Raw genomic sequence first — 21,586 nt, forward strand, 5'->3', positions numbered from 1 at the left:
GGAGCTCAAGAAAGCCTACAACCCAGTGGAGCTGGACAGCATAATTTGTTATCCTTACACTAGTATACGTCATATTTTTTATTTTTTTATTGTAGCATGGTCATTTTAGGCTTCCAACATTTATTTGTGGTTAAATTTGACTGGAAGACCTGAAATTTATTCGGCGTCCCACGATGCACTGGTTTGCATTCTTTGACCCGGCATTCAGCTAGACATCCGGGCTATGTGTGGTATTGTGGGGAAGATGGCGACACTTATCCTGCCTGCTGATTGGATCAAAAACTGGGAAAAATCTGGAAAACATGAGTTGTAAGTTCTATTATATTGTTAAATTGTGAAGACGAATGTCTTGTTTCGTTTTCCATAAGGGTTGTTGAGCCATGCAACCAGTTCCCATCGTTATCCTCGTACGAGACCTGGGCAATCTCGCAATTTGAATTAGCAAACCTAGCACGCTAACTAGCTAGCTAACCCTACTTCAAACAGTGAGGCCATTTCACAATAGCAAGATACAGTTGTCTGCGGTTCAATAATTTTGTTAGAAAATATGGTTTGGTACAGAATTCGACAGATTCCATATGGGATTGATATAACAATTCATTTAACACTGTTGGCCCGGGTCATTCGATACGAACTAATTAGTTACCTAACTTTCGAGTCCGCCGCCAGTCCTCCGAAGCAACTGGCTACAGTAGCTTATTGCTATGAAAGCCAGTAGGCTAACTAGTTAACGTTAGCTAAGCAGCTAATGATGCAGGTTAGCCTGGTAGTTGACCCTGTACATTATAACGTTAGCTAGTAGTGACCCAATGTAGCTAACTAGCTAGTTGGTAAGGTAACTTAATGAACAGTGAGCTAGCTTCTGCATCACACAACGTGCAGTTGGTGATCACATAATAAGCTAACTAGCTAGCGACGCATACCCAGCAAGCTGATTATGCTGGCACCACCATCTGATTCTTGCTACACGAAAACATTAGCAAGCTAGCTCGTTAGCCACTTTGTTTAGAATAGCCACCACCTGTAGGGATTAACAAGCAAGCTACTGATATTTTAGGTAATACATGGTTCCCAGGCAGCTATCACTTTGTCTACACCTTTTCTATCATCATGGTAATTATTATGGTAGTCCCTAACTAGCTAGATAGCTAACGGTACTGAATTGAAAACATGTCGTCGACTGAGTTAGCTAGTATGGGGGCGATTTCAACTGATTTAATAATTGGCAACAGTTAGAATTATATTTTAGACATTTAGCAGACGCTCTTATCCGATGTACAGGAGCAGTTAGGGTTAAGTGCCTAGCTCAAGGGCACACCAGTTGGCATTGGTCAGTATTTAGTCTTCAAGCTCTCTAGTAACTGCACATTCCAGTTTTGACAATTAAAAAAAAAATGCTCCAAATGGCGTCCTTTATAAAACAATAACGCTTGTTAGTTACAGTATTATATGCAGTGACATTAGGCTGTATGCATATACTACTGTACACTACTACTAACTGTACCAGCTATGATCATTTAGATAACTATTCACTGAAAATACTAGTATACTAGTCACTGAAAATAAACTAGCTAATATAAAGTATAAAGTCACCTTTTCCCCTTCTCTGTTCAGTGTACAACTATGTAAGAATCTCGCAGACAAAACCAATCATGACAGCATAATAAAAGGTATGTACCGCTCTGTCCTTTTTGAAAGAACAGTATGCAAGTTAGTTTTGATACAATTGAGTACAATTGCTGCATGAAATTAAGATGTACTATTCATTCAATGATGGGTTCTCGCTATGTCAGGTGTCATCTAACGTGCTTATAGCATCATAATAAGCTTAAATCTCAACAACTCTTCGGTTGACTGTTGGTGTGTAGGTCTAATACTGACACATTGTATTGGGAATAATTCTCTTCCCGTTTGCCTCTTCCCTTCGTTCTTTAGATATACAGGCTGCTTTGTATGAACTCTGCTGGCATGTTGTACAAGGGAACTTCAAGCTGGACCTCGCTGCTAGCGTCCTCAGTGACATGATGGTATGTATGGCCTTGTTGAAGTCTTCTCATTGTCTGCAATGTCTGTCATCCCAAAAAAACCTGCCATGCGTTTTGAGGATTTTGTGGCCTATACGATAGTCCTTTTAGTGAAAACATTGACTCGCACAGTATCTGGAGTGATGTGTATTTAGTTCTTATTTTCTGGTTAGTAAAGATGTACTATACAGAAATCGTGCTGCCATTTCCTTGTTACTAAAATTCAAATAGTACTTATAATTTCAGTTTGTGACAAAACAAGCAAGTATAGTGTAGAGAATTGTTGTATCATCTAAACCGCTGTGAAATATATATTTTTAGGGCACTCCCCGAAAAAAAGAACGTTTGTTGAAATTATAGACAAAAAAAGAACGTTTGTTGAAATTATAGACATATCCGATGTGTTTTAATCAAAACTTTCTGAGCTATGTTAAAGAAAAAGGACAGCGAGGGACTGTGTGACTAGCACCCATTGTTTCTCTCTCCTCCCTGTTGCAGCGACCACCACAGAACATCAACAGTGTTTATTGCGCTGTCCTTGTTGCTGAAGCTGCAACATAGACTGAACCAAAATATAAATGAAACATGCAACAATTTCAAAGATTTTACAGAGTTGGAGTTCATATAAGGAAATAAATTCTTTAGGCCCTAATTTATGGATTTTACATGACTGGGAATACAGATATGCACCTGTTGGTGACAGATACCTTAAAAAAGGTAGGGGCATGGATCAGAAAACCAGTCAATATCTGGTGTGACTACCATTTGCCTCATGCAGCGTGACACATCTCCTTCACATAGAGTTGATCAGGCTGTTGATTGTGGGACTGTGCAATGTTGTCCCACTCCTCTTCAATGGCTGAGCGAAGTTGCTGGATATTGGTGGAAACTGGAACATGCTGTCGTACACGTTGCCCCAGAGCATCCCAAACATGTTCAATGTGTGACATGTCTGGTGATGGCGGCAGATAAATGGCACAACAAAGGGCTTCCGGATCTCATCACAGTATCTCTGTGCATTCAAATTGCCATCAATCAAATGCAATTGTGTTCGTTATCCGTAGCTTATGCCTGCCAATACCATAACCCCACCGCCACGTTGACATCAGCAAACCGCTCGCCCACACAACTCCATACACACAGTTGCCATCTGCCCGTTACAGTTGAAACCGGGTTTCATCTGTGAAGAGCAAACTACATATTATGTGGTGTTTGATAACAATATAATTTTTCTGACCCTTTGGAACATTATAAACGACACTAAATACATTTATAAGCGTACCAGAGAGTCTGTTGTAACGATTTTTTGTAAAGCCTTTGTTACAGCAACCATTTCCGGGATGGAATTATTTTTTTTTAATGCTAATTATTCAAGGGTCACTTTATTTTAAAACTAAAATGCTTGATTGCATTTCAAATCATGAATGACTCATGTGCTGTGTGATGACATTAATTAATGATTGATTGATACAGTAGCCTATATAACTATTGAAATATAGGCCTAAGTAAGTTATGGTATTAAGGACTAAACAGCATGCGCTCTTAGGCCTACAGCTTGAAGGTGGTTATATAAGGCTTCTATACTAAGCCTACTACTTATTATTATAATTATGACCATAATAGTAATAATAACAATAAGGAGATCAAGTAAAGGAGGGTTATTCTTTTTCTGACAATTTGGTACAGTGGAAGCAACACTTCATAAATTATAAATAATACCAGAGAGGATGTTCTAACGAGAAAAAAAGTGTAATGCCTTTATTACAGCATAGCAAAGATTTAAAAACAGCAGAATTTGTGAAATTATTTATCTGACGTGTTGTGGTGGTGTGAGGCTTGGTGCTCACGGAATCAGGGCGGCAGGTAGCCTAGTGGTTAGAGCGTTGGACTACTAACTGAAAGGTTGCATGATCGATTCCCTGAGCTGACAAGGTAAAAATCTGTTGTTCTGCTCCTGAACAAGGCAGTTAAAACACTGTTCCTAGGCCGTCATTGAAAATAAGCATTTGTTCTTAACTGACTTGCCTAGTTAAATAAAGGTAAAATAAAAATCAGTAAGCTATTAAACAAACACTCAAACAGGCAACAGAACCAGCATCTGTCTTGTTTTTGTAGATATACAGTGCCTTCGGAAAGTAATCAGGCCACTTGACTTTTTCAAAATGTTGTTATGTTACAGCCTTGTTCTAAATTTTAATTATAAAAAATATATATATATATTTTTTTTAATTATGGGGTGGATCAGCTTTAGTAGATTGTTGCTTCCATCAATGTAATTGCATCATTTCCAATCCCCCATATATATTTTTTTTGTGTGTATACAGTTGAAGTCAGAAGTTTACATACACTTTGGTTGGAGTCATTAAAACACATTTTTCAACCAATCCACAAATGTTTTGTTAACAAACTATAGTTTTGCCAAGTCCGTTAGGACATCTACTTTGTGCATGACACAAGTAATTTTTCCAACAATTGTTTACAGACAGATTATTTCACTGTGTCACAATTCCAGTGGGTCAGAAGTTTACATACAATAAGTTGACTGTGCCTTTAAACAGCTTGGAAAATTCCAGAAAATGGTGTCATGGCTTTGTCTTCATTTGAGTCAATTGGAGGTGTACCTGTGGATGTATTTCAAGGCCTACCTTCAAACTCAGTGGCTCTTTGCTTGACATCATGGGAAAATCTAAAGAAATAAGCCAAGACCTCAGAAAAAAAATTGTGGACCTCCACAAGTCTGGTTTATTCTTGGGAGCAATTTCCAAACGCCTGTACAAACAATAGTACGCAAGTATAAACACCATGGGACCACGCAGCCGTCATACCGTTCAGGAAGGAGAGGCGTTCTGTCTCCTAGAGATGAACGTACTTTGGTGCGAAAAATGCAAGTCAATCCCAGAACAACAGCAAAGGATCTTGTTAAGATGCTGGAGGAAACGGGTACAAAAGTATCTATATCCACAGTAAAACGAGTCCTATATTGACATAACCTGAAAGGCCGCTCAGCAAGGAAGAAGCCACTGCTCCAAAACCGCCATAAAAAAGCCAGACTACTGTTTGCAACTGCACATGGGGACAAAGATCGTGCTTTTTGGAGAAATGTCCTCTGGTCTGATGAAACAAAAATAGAACTGTTTGGTCATAATGACCATCATTGTGTTTGAAGGAGAAAGGGGGAGGCTTGCAAGCCAAAGAACACCATCCCAACCGTGAAGCACGGGGGTGGCAGCATCATGTTGTGGGGGTGTTTTGCTGCAGGAGGGACTGGTGCACTTCACAAAATTGATGGCATCGTGAGGATGGCAAATTATGTGGATATATTGAAGCAACATCTCAAGACATCAGTCAGGAAGTTAAAGCTTGGTCGCAAATGGGTCTTCCAAATGGACTATGACCCCAAGAATACTTCCAAAGTTGTGGCAAAATGGCTTAAGGACAACAAAGTCAAGGTATTGGAGTGGCCATCACAAAGCCCTGACCTCAATCCCATAGAAAATTTGTGGGCAGAACTGAAAAAGCGTGTGCGAGCAAGGAGGCCTACAAACCTGACTCTGTTGCATCAGCTCTGTCAGGAGGAATGGGCCATAATTCACTCAGCTTATTGTGGGAAGCTTGTGGAAGGCTACCCAAAACGTTTGACCCAAGTTAAACAATTTGAAGGCAATGCTACCAAATACTAATTGAGTGTATGTAGACTTCTGACCCACTGGGAATGTGATGAAAGAAATAAAAGCTGAAATAAATCATTCCCTCTACTATTATTCTGACATTTCACATTCTTAAAATAAAGTGGTGATCCTAACTGATTTTTACTAGGATTAAATGTCAGGAATGATGAAAAACTGAGTTTAAATGTATTTGGCTAAGGTGTATGTAAACTTCTGACTTCAACTGTACATAGATGGATAGATGCATACATCTTTTTTTTTATATACCTTTATTATTCCCCGCGAACCCTACAACCCCTCCCCCAATTGGAGTAAACTAATAAACAATAACACTTAGGCTTCTACCTTCAGTTTTTATATACTATACACATTTTACAGACAGTCTATTTTACAATAGTTTTATTTTTTGTTTTTACTCCTGGCCTTCCTCTATTTCTGATGTCGATCCAGTTTGATATCTATTTGTAACTATGCTATTTCACAAAATGTCTGAACCTTTGTTACCTTCTATCTTGTTGTTATTAATCACACCCTTCAGCTCCGTTCAACCCCTCCCATCTATCTCTGAACACCATCCATTTTGGATTTCTATTTGCCATGATGCTTCACAAAAGTACTGAACCTTTCTATTCTCATAGCTTCTACAGATTGTAAATTAAACATTTTTGCTAAAATAGTAATTATATTATTGATTGATTGACTATGACTTTTCAAATAACCCAGTATTGCTATCTGCAGCGTTAGTTCTAAGTAAATGTTGCAATTTTTCAGCCATTCTTGGACCTGTGACCAAAAACGAGCTACATAATACCAAAATAAATAATCTAATGACTCTGCCTCCTCGCAGCAAAATCTGCAGAGCTGGGAAAGTTGTATCCCCTATATATATAACATTCTATATGTTGCAAGAATTTTGTATAATTGAAAAATTCAAAGTTTTGAATCTTGCGTCGTTTTGCGTTTCAATTCATAAACCATGTGCCATGGAATTGGTACATCGAAAATCTCTTACCAACTATTTTGCAATTTATATGGCACAGCTGTCAATTGTTTTGTCCTTAAATTAAACTGGTATATATTTTTGTTTATCACAATTTTCTTTAACCGTTTTTGGACTATAATACAGGGCCAACAGACAAGTTCCTTGCTTTTCCCCTTTCCACTTTTCTCTTCCATTTTTGTGGTAATGCTGGAATTAGTTGGTTGTAATTTTGGGTAGAGCAGACATTTCCATATGTCTGTTAGCTGCGTGTGTGACAGCTCCACCAGTAATATTTATATCATTTACAAAGATTTTCCCTTTTTTTTTTCTTTTTTTTTTAATCAATTAGTATATTAGAGTTTAACCAAAATATTTGTTGTATAATTTGTTCTGTCTTTTCAGGTGGATTAAACTGAAATTGCATCCAACTTTCTAATGCTTCTTTAAAAATAATGATATTTTGGAGATTGTTTCATTTCAAATAAACGAAAGTGAGCAGTTGTAATCTGAATAAAGGGAAAAAGGCCATTCTTGAACATGGGTTGAGACATTCGTACTAATTTACTAGAGAACCATTTCGCATTTAAGTATAACTTTTGTATGACTGATGCCTTTAGTGAGAGGTCTAATGCTTTAATATTTGATCATTTCTGCCCTCCAAATTCATATTCGTTATATAAATAGGCCCTTTTAATTTTGTCTGGCTTGCCATTCCAAATAAAATTGACGATTTTTTTGATTATATCATTTAAAAAGCAGGTCACTAGGTGTAGACAACCATAAGCAAATAGGTAAACTGTGATATGACTAAAGAGTTAATCAGGGAGATTTTTCCACCAATAGACAGGTATTTTCCTTTCCATGGTAGCAATATCTATTTTTGCTAACTTTCCATGAAAATGTCTTTCTTTTGGGATATGTATACCGAGTATGTCCACATCCCCGTCAGACCATTTTATTGGTAAACTACACGTTATTGTAAAAGTTGCATTTTTTTAGTGATCCAATACGTAATACTTATAATAATTTGGTTTTAATCCAGAGAGGTTGGAAAAAGTATCTAGATCCTCTGAGGCTGTGGAGTGATTCTAATTGTGGTTTTAAAAGAAAACATGAATCATCAGCGTACAATGACACCTTTGTTTTTAAGCCATGGATTTCTAATCCCTTAATATTATTGTTGGATCTAATTTTAACAGCTAACATTTCGATGGCAATAACAAATAGATATGCCGATAGTGGACAACCTTGTTTTACTCCTTGACAGTTTAAAACTTTCTTAGATGTAGCCATTATTTAATATTTTACACCTAAGGTTACTATACATAACTTTTAAAAGCGATTTACCAAAATGTATATATAAACTCCAGTCGTACTATATCTAAAGTCTTTTCAAAATCAGCTATGAAAACCAGGCCTGGTTTCCCAGATATTTCATAGTATTCTATTGTTTCCAGTACTTGTCTTGTATTATGTCCAATGTATCGTCCATGTAAAAAAACCTATCTGATTAGGATGAATAATTTCTGACAATACCTTTTTAATTCTACGCGCCAAGCATTTAGCTAGAATTTTTGCATCACAACACTGAATTGTAAGAGGCCTCCATTTTTTTTTTTTTTTTAAATGGACTGCATCTTTATATATACCACTTGGATCCTGTTTCAGTAATAATGAAATCAAACCCTATAATATACTGTTTTTATATAGGAGTGGTTAAAACATGCTAATAATGGTCCTCAGAGTATATCAAAAAAAGTTTGGTATACTTCCACTGGTATGCCATCCAGCCCTGGAGTTTTCCCAGACTTAAAGGCTTTAATTGCATCAAGAAGTTCCTCTTTAATTTGGCATTCACATTAGTCTTTCTGTACAGATGTTAATTTTACATCATTAATAGGGAAAAAAATCCATACAATTAGCTTCGGTTAGTGGAGATGGAGGAGACTGAAATGCAAACATATTCTTAAAGTACTTTACTTCCTCTTTCAAAATATTGTTTGGTGAATCATGAGTGACTTCATCATTTGTAACAAGTTTCAATATATTTTTTGGGGGTAGCATTTCTATGTTGGAAAAGGAATTTGGTGCATTTTCCCCCATATTCCATCCAGTTCGCTTTATTTTCTATAATATTCTACACTAGATCTTTCTTGAATAAGTTCCTCTTTCTTTTTGTTTTTCCTCTAACTTATTCTCAGCCTCTATTGTACAGTTTTTATTGCTTTCTATTTGTACTGTTAGTTATTCAATTTCCTTTGTTAATATGGACTCTCTTGACCTAAATTGCTTTTGTTTAATAAGTGAGTACTGAATTTCATGGCCTCTAAAGGCACGTGTAAAAGTGTCCCATACAATAAGGGCTGTACCTATGTTGTTCAAAAAGTCAGTTATAAATTATTCTGTCCTAGTTAAAAACATGTTTATATTCAGTAGGCTTTGATTACATTTCCAATATCCTCGCCCACGTGGAAATTATGTAAGAGTAATATATATGCCAATTATGTGATGGTCCGACCACATTCTGTACCCTATCAACACTATTTAAACTATTGGTGCCAGAGAGAATGACATAAGAAAAGTAATCAAGACGACTAGCTTGATTAAGCCTCCGCCATGTATATCTCACTAGGTCAGGGTATTTAAGCCTCTCTATATCCACTAATTCCAATATATTCATGGCATTCATGAATTCCTTAAGTGCGTGAGGGGGATAGATTGTAGTGTGATTTCCTTGGACGTCCATGGAGGTATTTACAACCATATTAAAATCTCCCACCATAATAATAGAGTCTAGTGTACATACTACCTCAACGAATCGGTGCCCCCACACATCGACTCTGTATCGGTACCCCCCTGTATATAGTGTTGCTATTGTTATTTTACTGCTGCTTTTTAGTTACTTGTTATTTTTATCTCTTATTCTTATCCCTATTTTTTTGAAACTGCATTGTTGGTTAGGGTCTCGTAAGTAAGCATTTCACTGTAAGGTCTACACCAATTGTATTTGGCGCATGTGACAAATACATTTTTATTTGATTTAGTGTTGCTTGTATAGTTGATAAATTCTTATATATTTTCAAAGAAGCTTGGGTCATCATTATTTGGACCGTATAGGTTAATAAGCCATATCTGTTTATGTTCTAATAACATATTTAAATCATCCATCTACCTTGAGGATCTGTTTGGACAATTTGGATCAAAATTACTATTAATTAATATCATCACCCCTTTTAAATTTCTTTGCCCATGGGAGAAGTATATTCCCCCCCAGTCCTTTTTCCACACAACTTCATCTAAAATTGTTGAATGAGTTTCCTGTAAACAATTGATATTATATTCCTTCTCGTTTAACCAGGTAAATACTGATCGTCTTTTCTTATTATCTGCTAAGCCACTACAATTGTAACTGGCTATACTTATTTCACCATTTACCATAATGAGACACAAGTTTCAAATCTATTTATCATGATATATGTTTGTAAACGTGCCATTAAAAAGTAACATGATTGATTGAGTATCTATATAGCTGTACCATGATATTTGCGTTGCTACTAAGTAAACCTCCAGTTGGTCCCCATTATTCCACCCACTAAAACCACTCGTCATCCCGAGTTGGGTTGTCATCCCAATGCCCCGGAGAGACCGGGACCCATCCTTCGAAACGAACACATAGTGCCACCCACAGAACAGAAGCAGATCAAACGCATTTCCATCGCCCTCACCTTGATTTGTATTTTATATATATATAAAATACAAATCAAGGTGAGGGCGATGGAAATGCGTTTGATCTGCTTCTGTATATATATATATATATATATAGAGCCATTTAAAAATTTTTTTTTTAAATCCTGTTATTTTCCATAATTAGCTATTCATATTTGTAGTAATGTAGGCGGTTTATGCAAAGGATTTTTACCTCTCACCAGTCTCACCATTACCAAAATTACATTATGGCAAGCAATTATTGTGATTCATCCTATATTGTCCCTAACATCTTTTACTCCCTCGCAACAGTTGTGGCACACACACACACCACCCACACACACACAACCAACCATAGTCTCAGATTCTCAACAGTTGCCCATCCCAGAGCCCAACTCAAGAAAGGTCTTGATTTACGAATGCATATGCAGTTGCAGCTGTTTGAGAAGGCAGGCAAAACTGAGCATAAAGTAGGCAAAAATGGGGAGATTTGATTAACCATTGTCACGTCCCAGGTGATAGAGGTCAGATATATCCCGTTCCCCTGAAACACCCACACATGGTCCCCCGTTGTGACCATATTCCCAAGCATCTCTGTGCAATCAGACCTTTGATTTTGTGCCACCAGGGCCACAATAATATGCCCCCTCTGAATGTCTGAGTGACCCCCTGCCCATGGGTTACTGCAGCTAGTGTTGCCAGCACTGCCACTGCCTGGGTGGGGGCACCCCACCGGAATCCCCCCCGGCTAGGTACAAGGTCATCAAGGTTCTCATCAGCAGCTTTGAGAATTTCCTTATATTATGCTCTCCCATCAGGGGCTCTGGCTTTGCAGGACCAACCCTGCCAGGCAGGCTCAGAATCTTGACGGGGCGGTGCTGCTCTAGAAGGTCTCTGACCACATTTTGGCTGCGTACAGGCCGCTTACAGCAGGCCCATAAAACAGACTTCTGCTTAGTATCTTGGTCGTTCAGGTGGGTATACATAAATTAGATGTATTATTTATTTAAAACATGTAGTTCCCAATGATAGGACAATAAATAAGATGTATAATTCATTATAAAATGTATATCCCTCGTTTGCACAAAATCGAATTTCTGTTATTGTCTTTTTAAATAAATGTGCAAAGTTTTCTAAAAACCTGTTTCACTTTGTCGTTATGTGGTGTTGTGTGTAGATCGATGAGGAAAACAATTAATTTAATCCATTTTAGAATAAAGCTATAATGTAACAAAATGTGGAAAAAGTCAAGGGGTCTGAATACTTTTTGAATGCACTGAATCAAGAGAACATCCCTGGTCATCCCTACTGCCTCTGATCTGGCTAACTCACTAAACACATGGTTCATTTGTAAATGATGTTGGAGTGTGCCCCTAGCTATCTGTAAATAAATGAAACATTTATTAAATGCTTCTGTCTGATCCTGTTTAATATAAGGAATTTGAAAAGATGTATACTTTTAATTTTACTTTTGATATCTCAGTATATTTTATCAATTACAATTACTTTTGATACTTAAGTATATTTAAAAGCAAATACTTTTAGACTTCTACTCGAGTAGTATTTTACTGGGTGACTTTCACTTGAGGCATTTTCTATTAAAGTATCTTTTAGTCAAGTATGACGTTTGGGCACTTTTCCCACTACTGCAGACAAGGTACACTTGCACCTGTGCCAGAAGAAAACAGTGTTCTCTTTTGCTGACCAGCCAATTCATTAATCTCAGACTGAACCTTGTGCTTTGCTTGTAAACAAAGCTAAACGACACTTCTGGAACTTCTCTATCAGCAACCAAAAGTAATTGAGAATTTACCTTTTTTAATAATATATGTCTTGAATGCTTCTGATTTCTTCTTCATTTCCAGGAACTGCGCGATGACATGCCATCCATTTTAGCAGATGTTTTCAGTATTCTAGGTGGGTATAACTTCAGTTTGGGCATATTGTGACAGTCATTTACAATTGTATGCCTAAATGTAAAAAAAATCTGTTGGCGAATTACTCTAATGTTATCATGATGTTGTTATGTTTTAATAATACATTTTTGACAGACATAGAGACCAGTTCTTTGGAGGAAAAAAACAAACGCGACCATTACACCCAGCTAGTGGGAGCATGTCTGGTAAGTATATTTCAAGTTTTTACTGCAAGGAGCAAAAATACATTATCATGAAATTATGTCAAACTTTCACTAGGTGGTAGTATTGTTCAAACAAAACTCAACCTTTTGTCTGTTGTATTTGTCATTGTAAGGCCAAAACACACGGTATTTGTTTCAATCTTAAATAAGAACAATTTTATTTTAATTGGCTCTGAATTTAGAATATTATAGTAATGTTTGATTCTCTTCACAAATGTTAAAGGTGCAAACAGCAGTTGCTAAAAAAAAATAACTTATGAATGATACTGTATGTAGACATTGATTCTTGTATATATGCCTCATTAACTTAGTTCAACTGTTGTATCCCATCAGATCCAAAATATATAAGCTTGTTTTACTCCAATGTTTGTAAACAAAGTAATTGTACACAAACATTATATAGCCTCAAAACATGTTTCAAACTATCATTTCAAAATCAACGCAAATTGTATTTGTCACGTGTCGAATACAACGGGTGTAAACCTTACCGTGAAATACTTACAAGCACTTAACCAACAATGCAGTTTTTTTTTAAAGAAAATGTTTGCTAAAAAAAATTATAACAAATTAAATAAACTAAAGTAAAAAATAACACACTAAAATAACAACGAGGCTATATACAAGGGGTACCGGCAACGAGTCAATGTGCGGGGGTACAAGTTAGTTGAGGTAATTGAGGTAATATGTACATGTAGGTAGAGGTAAAGTGACTATGCATACATAATAAACAGAGTAGCAGCAGCGTAAAAAATGGGTCAATGAAAATAGTCCACGTAACCATTTGATTAACTGTTCAGAAGTCTTATGGCTTAGGGCTGTAAGCTGTTAAGGAGCCTTTTGGACCTAGACTTGGTGCTCCGGTACCGCTTGCCGTGCGGTAGCAGAGAGAACAGTCTATGACTGGAGTCTTTGAAAATGATTAGGGCATCTGACACGTCTGGTAATGAGGTCCTGGATGGCAGAAAGCTTGGCCCCAGGAAGCGTGGCCCCGGGAAGCGTGGCGTACTGGGCCGTACGTACTACCCTCGGTAGCAACTTGCGGACGGATGCCGAGCAGTTGTCATACCAAGCGGTGACACAACCAGTCAGGATGCTCTCGATGGTGCAGCTGTATAACTTTTTGAGGATCTGAGGACCCATGCCAAATCTTTTCAGTCTCCTGAGGGGGAATAGGCATTGTTGTGCCCTCTCTGACTCTTTGTGTTTGAACCATGATAGTTTGTTAGTGATGTGGACACCAAGGAACTTGAAGCTCTCTATCCGCTCCACTACAGCCCCATTGATGTGAATGGGGGCGTGCTCAGCCCACCTTTTCCTGTAGTCCACAATCAGCTTATTTGTCTTGCTCACGTTGAGGGAGAGGTTGTTTTCATGGCACCACACTGCCAGGTCTCTGACCTTCTCCCTATAAGTTGTCTCGTCGTCGGTGGTCAGGCCTACCACCGTTGTGTCGTCAGCAAACTTATTGATGGTGTTGGAGTCGTGCGTGTCGAGAGTGAACAGGGCGTACAGGAAGGGTCTAAGCATGCACCCCTGTTAGGCCCATGTATTGAGTGTCATTGTGGCAGATGTGTTGTTGCCTACCCTTACCACCTGGGGGCAGCCCGTCAGGAAGTCAAGGATCCAGTTGCAGAGGGAGGTGTTTAGTCCCAGGGTCCTTAGGTTAGTGATGAGTTTTGAGGGCACGAATGCTGAGCTGTAGTCAACAAACAGCATTCTGTTTTGTCCAGGTGGGAAAGGGCAGTGTGGAGTGCAATAGAGATTGCGTAATATGTGGATCTGTTGGGGCGGTATGCGAATTGTAGTGGGTTTAGGTTTTCTGGGATGATAGTGTTGATGTGAGCCATGACCAACCTTTCAAAGCACTTCATGGCTACAGTCATGAGTGCTATAGGGTGGTAGTCATTTAGGCAGGTTACCTTGGCTTTCTTGGGCACAAAACCTATAGTGGTCTGCTGGAAACATAGGTATTACAGACTCGGTCAGGGAGAGGTTGAAAATGTCAGTGAAGACACTTGCCATTTGATTAGCGCATGCTCGTGAGTACACGTCCTGGTAATCCGTCTGGACCTGCGGCCTTGTGAATGTTGACCTGTTTAAAGGTCTTACTCACATTTTGATATCATGTATGGTCAGTACTTGCATCCATAGCTCTTATGAATTTAAGAGTAGTTATATTTCTCCAGCCCCATCCCTCAGCTTTTTACCGAAACGGGCGGGAGAACGCTTTGTTTTTGTTTCAACTGCTGATTGCCGCTTTAAATTTACTATCATTCATAACCATATAAGATATATTTACCAGTCTTTATATGACACTTGTTTGTTTTCCTCCTGCCCTCTCTTCAGTTATTTGTGCCAGATGCCATCCTGAAGGAGAGACTTGACCCAGAGACCCTGGAGTCCCTAGGACTCATAAAGCAAGCCCATCAGTTCAACCAGAAAATCGTCAAAATCAAGACCAAGCTATTGTAAGTGGAGCAGTGACTTACTTTCATATGTAAAAAACAAACATTTGGTAATGTTCGGTGTCAAAAGGTCAACAGCGTAGTAAATTGGTCTGTCCAAGTAGCCAAATTAAAAACAGTGTTAAAGGTTAAAACCCACATAGTCACCCTCCAGCACTGGGGTTAGCTGCTGTTATCCACAGGACAGGTCAGGGCACATCTGTTACTCAGCTGGGCTGACTGTGGTGGAGAGGCTGTTAACCCAAGGTTACATCTCCATCCCTGTTTTATCCATCTCACTGCCTGTGGCTGTAGTGTTTAATACGTGACTATTTACACTATAGGATGAGAGCTTTGCCATAAATGCCAAATGTAATTTATGTCAGCACAGAATGTAGATAAATTGCATTACTTTAGTTGTTAATATTCTCTCAGGCTGTTGTTCAGACACTACTTTGTTGCAATACATGGTAATTCAGTCCGTATATGGTTCTATTACCCTGTAATACACTAGACACAATAAATAATCATTTCAATCGCATTCATACGTGGGCCTAACATTTTCTCTCATGGTTGTGCAGTGTGTGGCCTCCTATATATTATTTTCAACTCTGTCCCCTTAGTTACAAGCAGCAGAAGTTCAACTTGCTCAGGGAAGAGAATGAGGGCTATGCCAAGCTGATCACTGAGCTGGGCCAAGACCTCTCAGGCAACATCACCAGCCACGTCGTCCTAGAGAGCATCAAGTCCCTGATAGGTATGAAACCCCTCGTCTTTTTACATTGTCATCACATTCTCTACAGCCAAAACACAACTGCCCCTTGTGGTACTCTTTGTCTTATTGTGTTTTCTGTGACGGGTATGAATCATTTTTGTGACCAGCCCTGAAAGTAATGGAGATTAGAATTTTGGCAGAAGTGTTTTTTACTGTTGAGGATTCAAATGTTACCTGGGACGTGAATATTTGTAGATCTTTTAAAAACAGTACCTGACCACTTAGACTCCCAAATAGGATTTACGTAACACATCTCCATATTTAGTACCCAAGTTATTCGGATGTCATTTGTACACTTACCCCGTCTCCACCCTGCAGGATGCTTCAACCTGGACCCCAACCGCGTTCTGGACATCATCCTGGAGGTGTACGAGTGTCGCTCTGACCAGGATGAGTTCTTCCTGCCCCTCATCAAGTCCTACATGTGTGAACCCCTCACCCTCTGCCACATCCTGGGCTTCAAGTTCAAGTTCAACCAGGTGAGAGAGAGCAGACTCCCCACTGGACATTGACTGTCTGCACTCTGCAGCCTGTCTGAAACCTGCCGCATAGAAACTGTACAAATGGGTATTTGTGAGGAGCTACCTGCACAAGAAGCAGAGAAATCCATAAACAATTTAAATGAAAAGACTTCGAGGTCTTATTGATGAGAACATAAGTCTTACCCAGGTTTGGAATTTTCTACAGCTCTTCTCCCTTGACCTGCAGGAATGAGGAAAAATGGTGCAGTCAGACCAGATGTGAATAGTAATGCTGCCTGGCACTGAAATACACACTTTAGCTCCAAGTTAGGGATCAAAGGACAGCCGAGTGAATTTCTATATTGATTTGTACTAGACCCCCCCCATCCGTTAGCTGTTCCTCAGTACATAATGAGTATTCTCTGACTGTCCCTCTCCTCCAGGAGCCTAATGAAGAGACCCCTACGTCACTCTACCACATTGCTGCCGCCCTCCTCCACCACAACCTCATCGAGCTGGAGGACCTCTATGTGCACGTAAGCATCTCTCAACTCACACTTTGTCTCACATATAAATATCATTTTATATACAGTGCATTCGGAAAGTATTCTGACCCCTTGACTTTTTCCACATTTTATTACGTTACAGCCTTGTTCTAAAATGTATTAAATCGTATTTTCCCCCTCATCATTCTACACTATACATAATACCCCTTAATGGCAAAGCAAAAACAGGTTCTTAGATTTGTTTTTGCAAATTTATAATGAAATTATCAAACTGAAATATCACATTTACATAAGTATTCAGACCCTTTACTCGGTACTTTGTTGAAGCGCCTTTGGCAGCTATTACAACCTCAAGTCTTCTTGGGTATGACGCCTCATGCAGATCGTCTCAGGTTGAATGGGGAGCATTGCTGCACAGCTATTTTCAGGTCTCTCCAGAGATGTTTGATCGGGTTCAAGTCTGGGCTCTGGCTGGGCCACTCAAGGTCATTCAAAGACTTGTCCCAAAGCCACTCCTGTGTTGTCTTGGCTGTGTGCTTAGGGTCGTTGTCCTGTTGGAAGCTGAACCTTCACCCCGGTCTGAGGTCCTGGGCACTCTGGAGCAGGTTTTCATCAAGGATCTCTCTGTACTTTGCTCCGTTCATCTTTCCCTCGATCCTGACTAGTCTCTTAGTCCCTGCACTGAAAAACATCCCCACAGCATGATGCTACTACCACCATGCTTCTCCATAGGGATGGTGCCAGGTTTCCCCCAGACGTGACACTTGGCATTCAGGCCAAAGAGTTGAATCTTGGGACCCATGGAGCGGCGCACAATTGGCCCAGCGATGTCCGGGTTAGGGGAGGGTTTGGCCGGCCGGGATGTCCTTGTCCCATCGCGCTCTAGCGACTCCTGTGGCGGGCCGGACGCATGCACGCTGACAAGGTCTCCAGTTGGACGGTGTTTACTCTGACACATTGGTGCGGCTGGCTTCCGAGTTAAGCGAGCAGTGTGTCAAGAAGCAGTGCAGCTTGGCAGGGTCTTGTTTCGGAGGACGCATGGCTCTCGACCTTTGCCTCTCCCGAGTCCGTACGGGAGTCGCAGCTATGGGACAAGACTGTAACTACCAATTGGGGAGATAAAGGGGGTAAATAAATTAATAATTAAACATTTAAGAACGATGAAGGCCACTGTGTTTTTGGGGACGTTAAATGCTGTAGACATTGTTTTGGTACCCTTCCCCAGATCTGTGCCTCGACACAATCCTGTCTCGGAGCTCTACGGACAATTCCTTCGACCTCATGGCTTGGTTTTTACTTTGACATGCACTGTCAAATGGGGGACCTTATATAGACAGGTGTGTGCCTTTCCAAATCATGTCCAATCAATTGAATTTACCACCAGTGGACTCCAATCAAGTAGTAGAAACATGTCAAGGATGATCAATGGAAACATGATGCAACTGAGCTCAATTTCGAGTCTCATAGCAAAGGGTCTGAATACTTATGAAAATAAGGTATTTCTGTTTTTAATTTTTAATACATTTGCAAAAATGTCAAAACTGTTTTTGCTTTGTCATTTTGGGGTATTGTGTGTTGATTGAGACAAATAATGTAATCCATTTTAGAATAAGGCTGTAATTTAACAAAATGTGGAAAATGTCAAGAGGTCTGAATACTCTCCAAATGCACTGTATAAGGTGTAAGACTAACATTGTTTGTCCTCAGTGAATGACCGATTGTGCAGCAGGTGATCCAATAAGAAAATGGAATGGCATTGTACTGTAAGGTGTGACCTGACATATGACTGATCTGTCCTGTCCTCTGTCTTGCCCTCCCAGCTGATGCCACTGGATGCCAGCATTGTAGAGGAGCACAAGAGAGAAATCACAGAGGCCAAGCAGATCGCCCGCAAGCTCACCATGGTGGTGGTGCCCTCCGAGAAGCTGGAGGACAAGGAGAGAGAGAAGGAGAAAGAGGAGGAGAAGAACGACAAGGTAAAGTAATCTCATGACCATCGCTCAACATATAATTCTACCATTGGAAAAACATGTCTGCATGTTTGGGTTCTGCTTCTGTACTAAAGCACTACTTCTACTTCCATCAAGTGTCCTTTGTTTTCCACGATGAATCCCAGTCATTGTAAGGCTGCCTCAGTGTGTAGCTGAAGGCAAAGGGAATGCTTTATTGTTGTGTGTGTGTGTTAACGAGGTGCTAACCAGTGTCTGACTGATGCAGAGCGTGCTGCTGAGGACCACAGACTGCACAGGCGGTGATTGATGGACCAAAGGAGGTCTGTTAGGTAGCGCTGCAGCGGTCAGGCCACAGCCACAGACGTGTTAAACGTGCAGACTCCACACGGCCCCCTTCTCCACCCCCTATCACCATCCCGCGCGCTAACACTAACGAATAGCAACACTGAAGGCTTTTGTGGGCCATGTTTCTAAAATAACTCCAGCCCAAGCTCCGGATTGTCAGATTGCATCTCAGTCAACTGGGTGCCCACGTCATGCTAATGCTAAATTGTGTGAATATCTGCTTCAACGATAGCGTTTGCTGTGGCTTAAAAAAACATTTCAAAATGAACCCCACAGTGTGAGATGAGGGCACATTTTGAGAATAGCCTGGTCGCAAAAAGAAGACCGTGACATTGACGGTGCCGAATATCCGCTCGTCCTCTAGCTAGCTCTTTCATCCCACGGTCACAGCCTCTCCCTGACAGCACTGCCTTGTTACTATGCTGTGTCACAGTTGGTTGTGTCAGTCACACACAAATGAAGTGCAGCGTCAGATAGGATGAGGGATTTCTACACTTCCTTGTTCCCATCCATTGCTGCTGGAGTAAATGACGTCTCGGGATTTACTGACTAGGCTTTGTGTTTGCAAATCCTCCGTAACCTCTTTTAATGGGCCTGCTTTGTACTGTGTGAGATCCCTCAGCTAGTTTATTACTGACAGTCATAAACTAAGGACTTAGGAAGAGCTGCTCTCTAACTACTGCTTCTGTTGCTCCAATTGCCCTGAGCTTCACTCAAATACACGCACATTCACACTCCGTATCTCCCCTTCTCCGCTCAGCCTCCTGATAACCAGAAGCTGGGCCTGCTGGAAGCGCTGCTGAGGATCGGAGACTGGCACCATGCCCAGAGCATTATGGACCAGATGCCTGCCTTCTACGCCACCTCTCACAAGGCCATCGCCCTGGCACTGTGCCAGCTGCTGCACCTGACTGTGGAGCCGCTGTACCGCAGGTGCCTGCAAGCTCCCACAGATTCACTTAGTGCTCTTCACACACTGGTGGAACAAAGAGATGCACACATATGCACCTAAATACACTGCAACACGACATGCCAGAGTGTACATACCCAGCCAGCCAGACTATAACCTTCTCTGATGCCAGCCTTTCATTCACTTGTAGGGACACACACGGAAAACACACAGACATAATGACAACCACAAACAGAACCACTTCCTGTTCACACTAGAGCAGTGGAGGCTGTATGTTGATGTGTTTAGTATGCCCTGTCTCACCTGTGTTTCCCTTGCAGAGCCGGGGTCCCCAAAGGGGCCAAAGGCTGTGTGATGAGGCCCCTGAGGAACAAGCGGGCCCCCAGGCCTGCCGAGAGCTTTGAGGACTTACGCAGGGACGTGTTCAGCATGCTGTGCTACCTGGGGCCTCACCTCTCCCACGACCCCATCCTCTTTGCCAAGATAGTACGACTGGGCAAGGGCTTCATGAAAGAGGTACAGGCCCCACCATCAGTTTGCCATTTGATGATTGATGATGAGTAATGCTTTAATTGATCCCCAAAGGAACATTCATTGGCATAACCTCTCGTACTCTGGCTTCATCTCATTAATTGTCCTCTTGTTCTCTTTTGTTCCTACAGTACCAAAATGAGGCTAGAAATGACCACATCAAGGACAAAATGGTGAGTTATCAAAGTAAATGAGACCGAGAACTGACTTGAAACAGCCTTGTTGTGCTAATCAGTAAGAGGAATGCACAGAGAATAAATATAATATAAGCATCCACACACTGTGGTCTGTGCTCTGGTAGTTGATGTGCTACTGTTCCATCCTAGGACACGTTGCTGAGTTGTTTCCTGAGCATTGCAGACCAGGTGCTGCTGCCCTCGCTCTCTCTAATGGAGTGTAACGCCTGTATGTCAGAAGAACTCTGGGGCCTCTTCAAATTGTTCCCTTACCAGCACAGGTGAGACGTATATAAACTCAGCAAAAAAAGAAATGTCCTCTCACTGTCAACTGCGTTTATTTTCAGCAAACTTAACATGTGTAAATATTTGTATGAACAAAACAAGATTCAACAACTGAGACACAAACTGAACAAGTTCCACAGACATGTGACTAACAGAAATTGAATAATGTGTCCCTGAACAAAGGGGGGGGGGGGTCAAAAGTAACAGTCGGTATCTGGCATGGCCACCAGCTGCATTAAGTACCGCAGTGCATCTCCTCATGGACTGCACCAGATTAGCCAGTTCTTGCTGTGAGACGTTACCCCAATCTTCCACCAAGGAACCTGCAAGTTCCCAGACATTTCTGGGGGGAATGGCCCTAGCCCTCACCCTCCGATCCAACAGGTCCCAGACGTACACAATAAGATTGAGATCCGGGCTCTTCGCTGGCCATGGCAGAACACTGGCATTCCTGACTTGCAGGAAATCACGCACAGAACGAGCAGTATGGCTGGTGGCATTGTCATGCTGGAGGGTCATGTCAGGATGAGCCTGCAGGAAGGTTACCACATGAGGGAGGAGGATGTCTTCCCTGTAACGCACAGCGTTGAGAATGCCTGCAATGACAACAAGCTCAGTCCGATGAGGCTGTGACACACCGCCCCAGACCATGACGGACCCTCCACCTCCAAATCGATCCGGC

The 21,586-nt window shown here is 40.7% G+C and overlaps 1 protein-coding gene across 3 annotated transcripts in view; it reads left to right on the forward strand.

Annotated features, from left to right (window-relative positions):
* Positions 1-133: 133 nt before the first annotated feature.
* LOC106603379 (THO complex subunit 2) overlaps positions 134-21,586 on the forward strand; it is a 65,251-nt gene continuing 43,798 nt past the window's right edge. Inside the window, exons 1-14 of one of the 3 annotated variants that reach the window (XM_014196977.3) lie at positions 134-309; positions 1,615-1,670; positions 1,936-2,027; positions 12,245-12,296; positions 12,431-12,501; positions 14,866-14,987; positions 15,587-15,720; positions 16,057-16,217; positions 16,643-16,735; positions 18,526-18,681; positions 19,763-19,935; positions 20,233-20,428; positions 20,575-20,616; positions 20,770-20,900. In XM_014196977.3, the coding sequence (XP_014052452.1) occupies positions 224-309; positions 1,615-1,670; positions 1,936-2,027; positions 12,245-12,296; positions 12,431-12,501; positions 14,866-14,987; positions 15,587-15,720; positions 16,057-16,217; positions 16,643-16,735; positions 18,526-18,681; positions 19,763-19,935; positions 20,233-20,428; positions 20,575-20,616; positions 20,770-20,900 (1,565 nt within the window). In that variant the 5' untranslated portion in view covers positions 134-223. The remainder of the gene's footprint in view (positions 310-1,614; positions 1,671-1,935; positions 2,028-12,244; positions 12,297-12,430; positions 12,502-14,865; positions 14,988-15,586; positions 15,721-16,056; positions 16,218-16,642; positions 16,736-18,525; positions 18,682-19,762; positions 19,936-20,232; positions 20,429-20,574; positions 20,617-20,769; positions 20,901-21,586) is intronic. The other 2 variants (XM_014196976.3, XM_014196978.3) reach the window with 2 other exon arrangements.

The sequence above is a fragment of the Salmo salar genome, chromosome 04 (genome assembly GCF_965601325.2).
Source record: "Salmo salar chromosome 04, fSalSal1, whole genome shotgun sequence".
Lineage (NCBI taxonomy): Eukaryota > Metazoa > Chordata > Actinopteri > Salmoniformes > Salmonidae > Salmo > Salmo salar.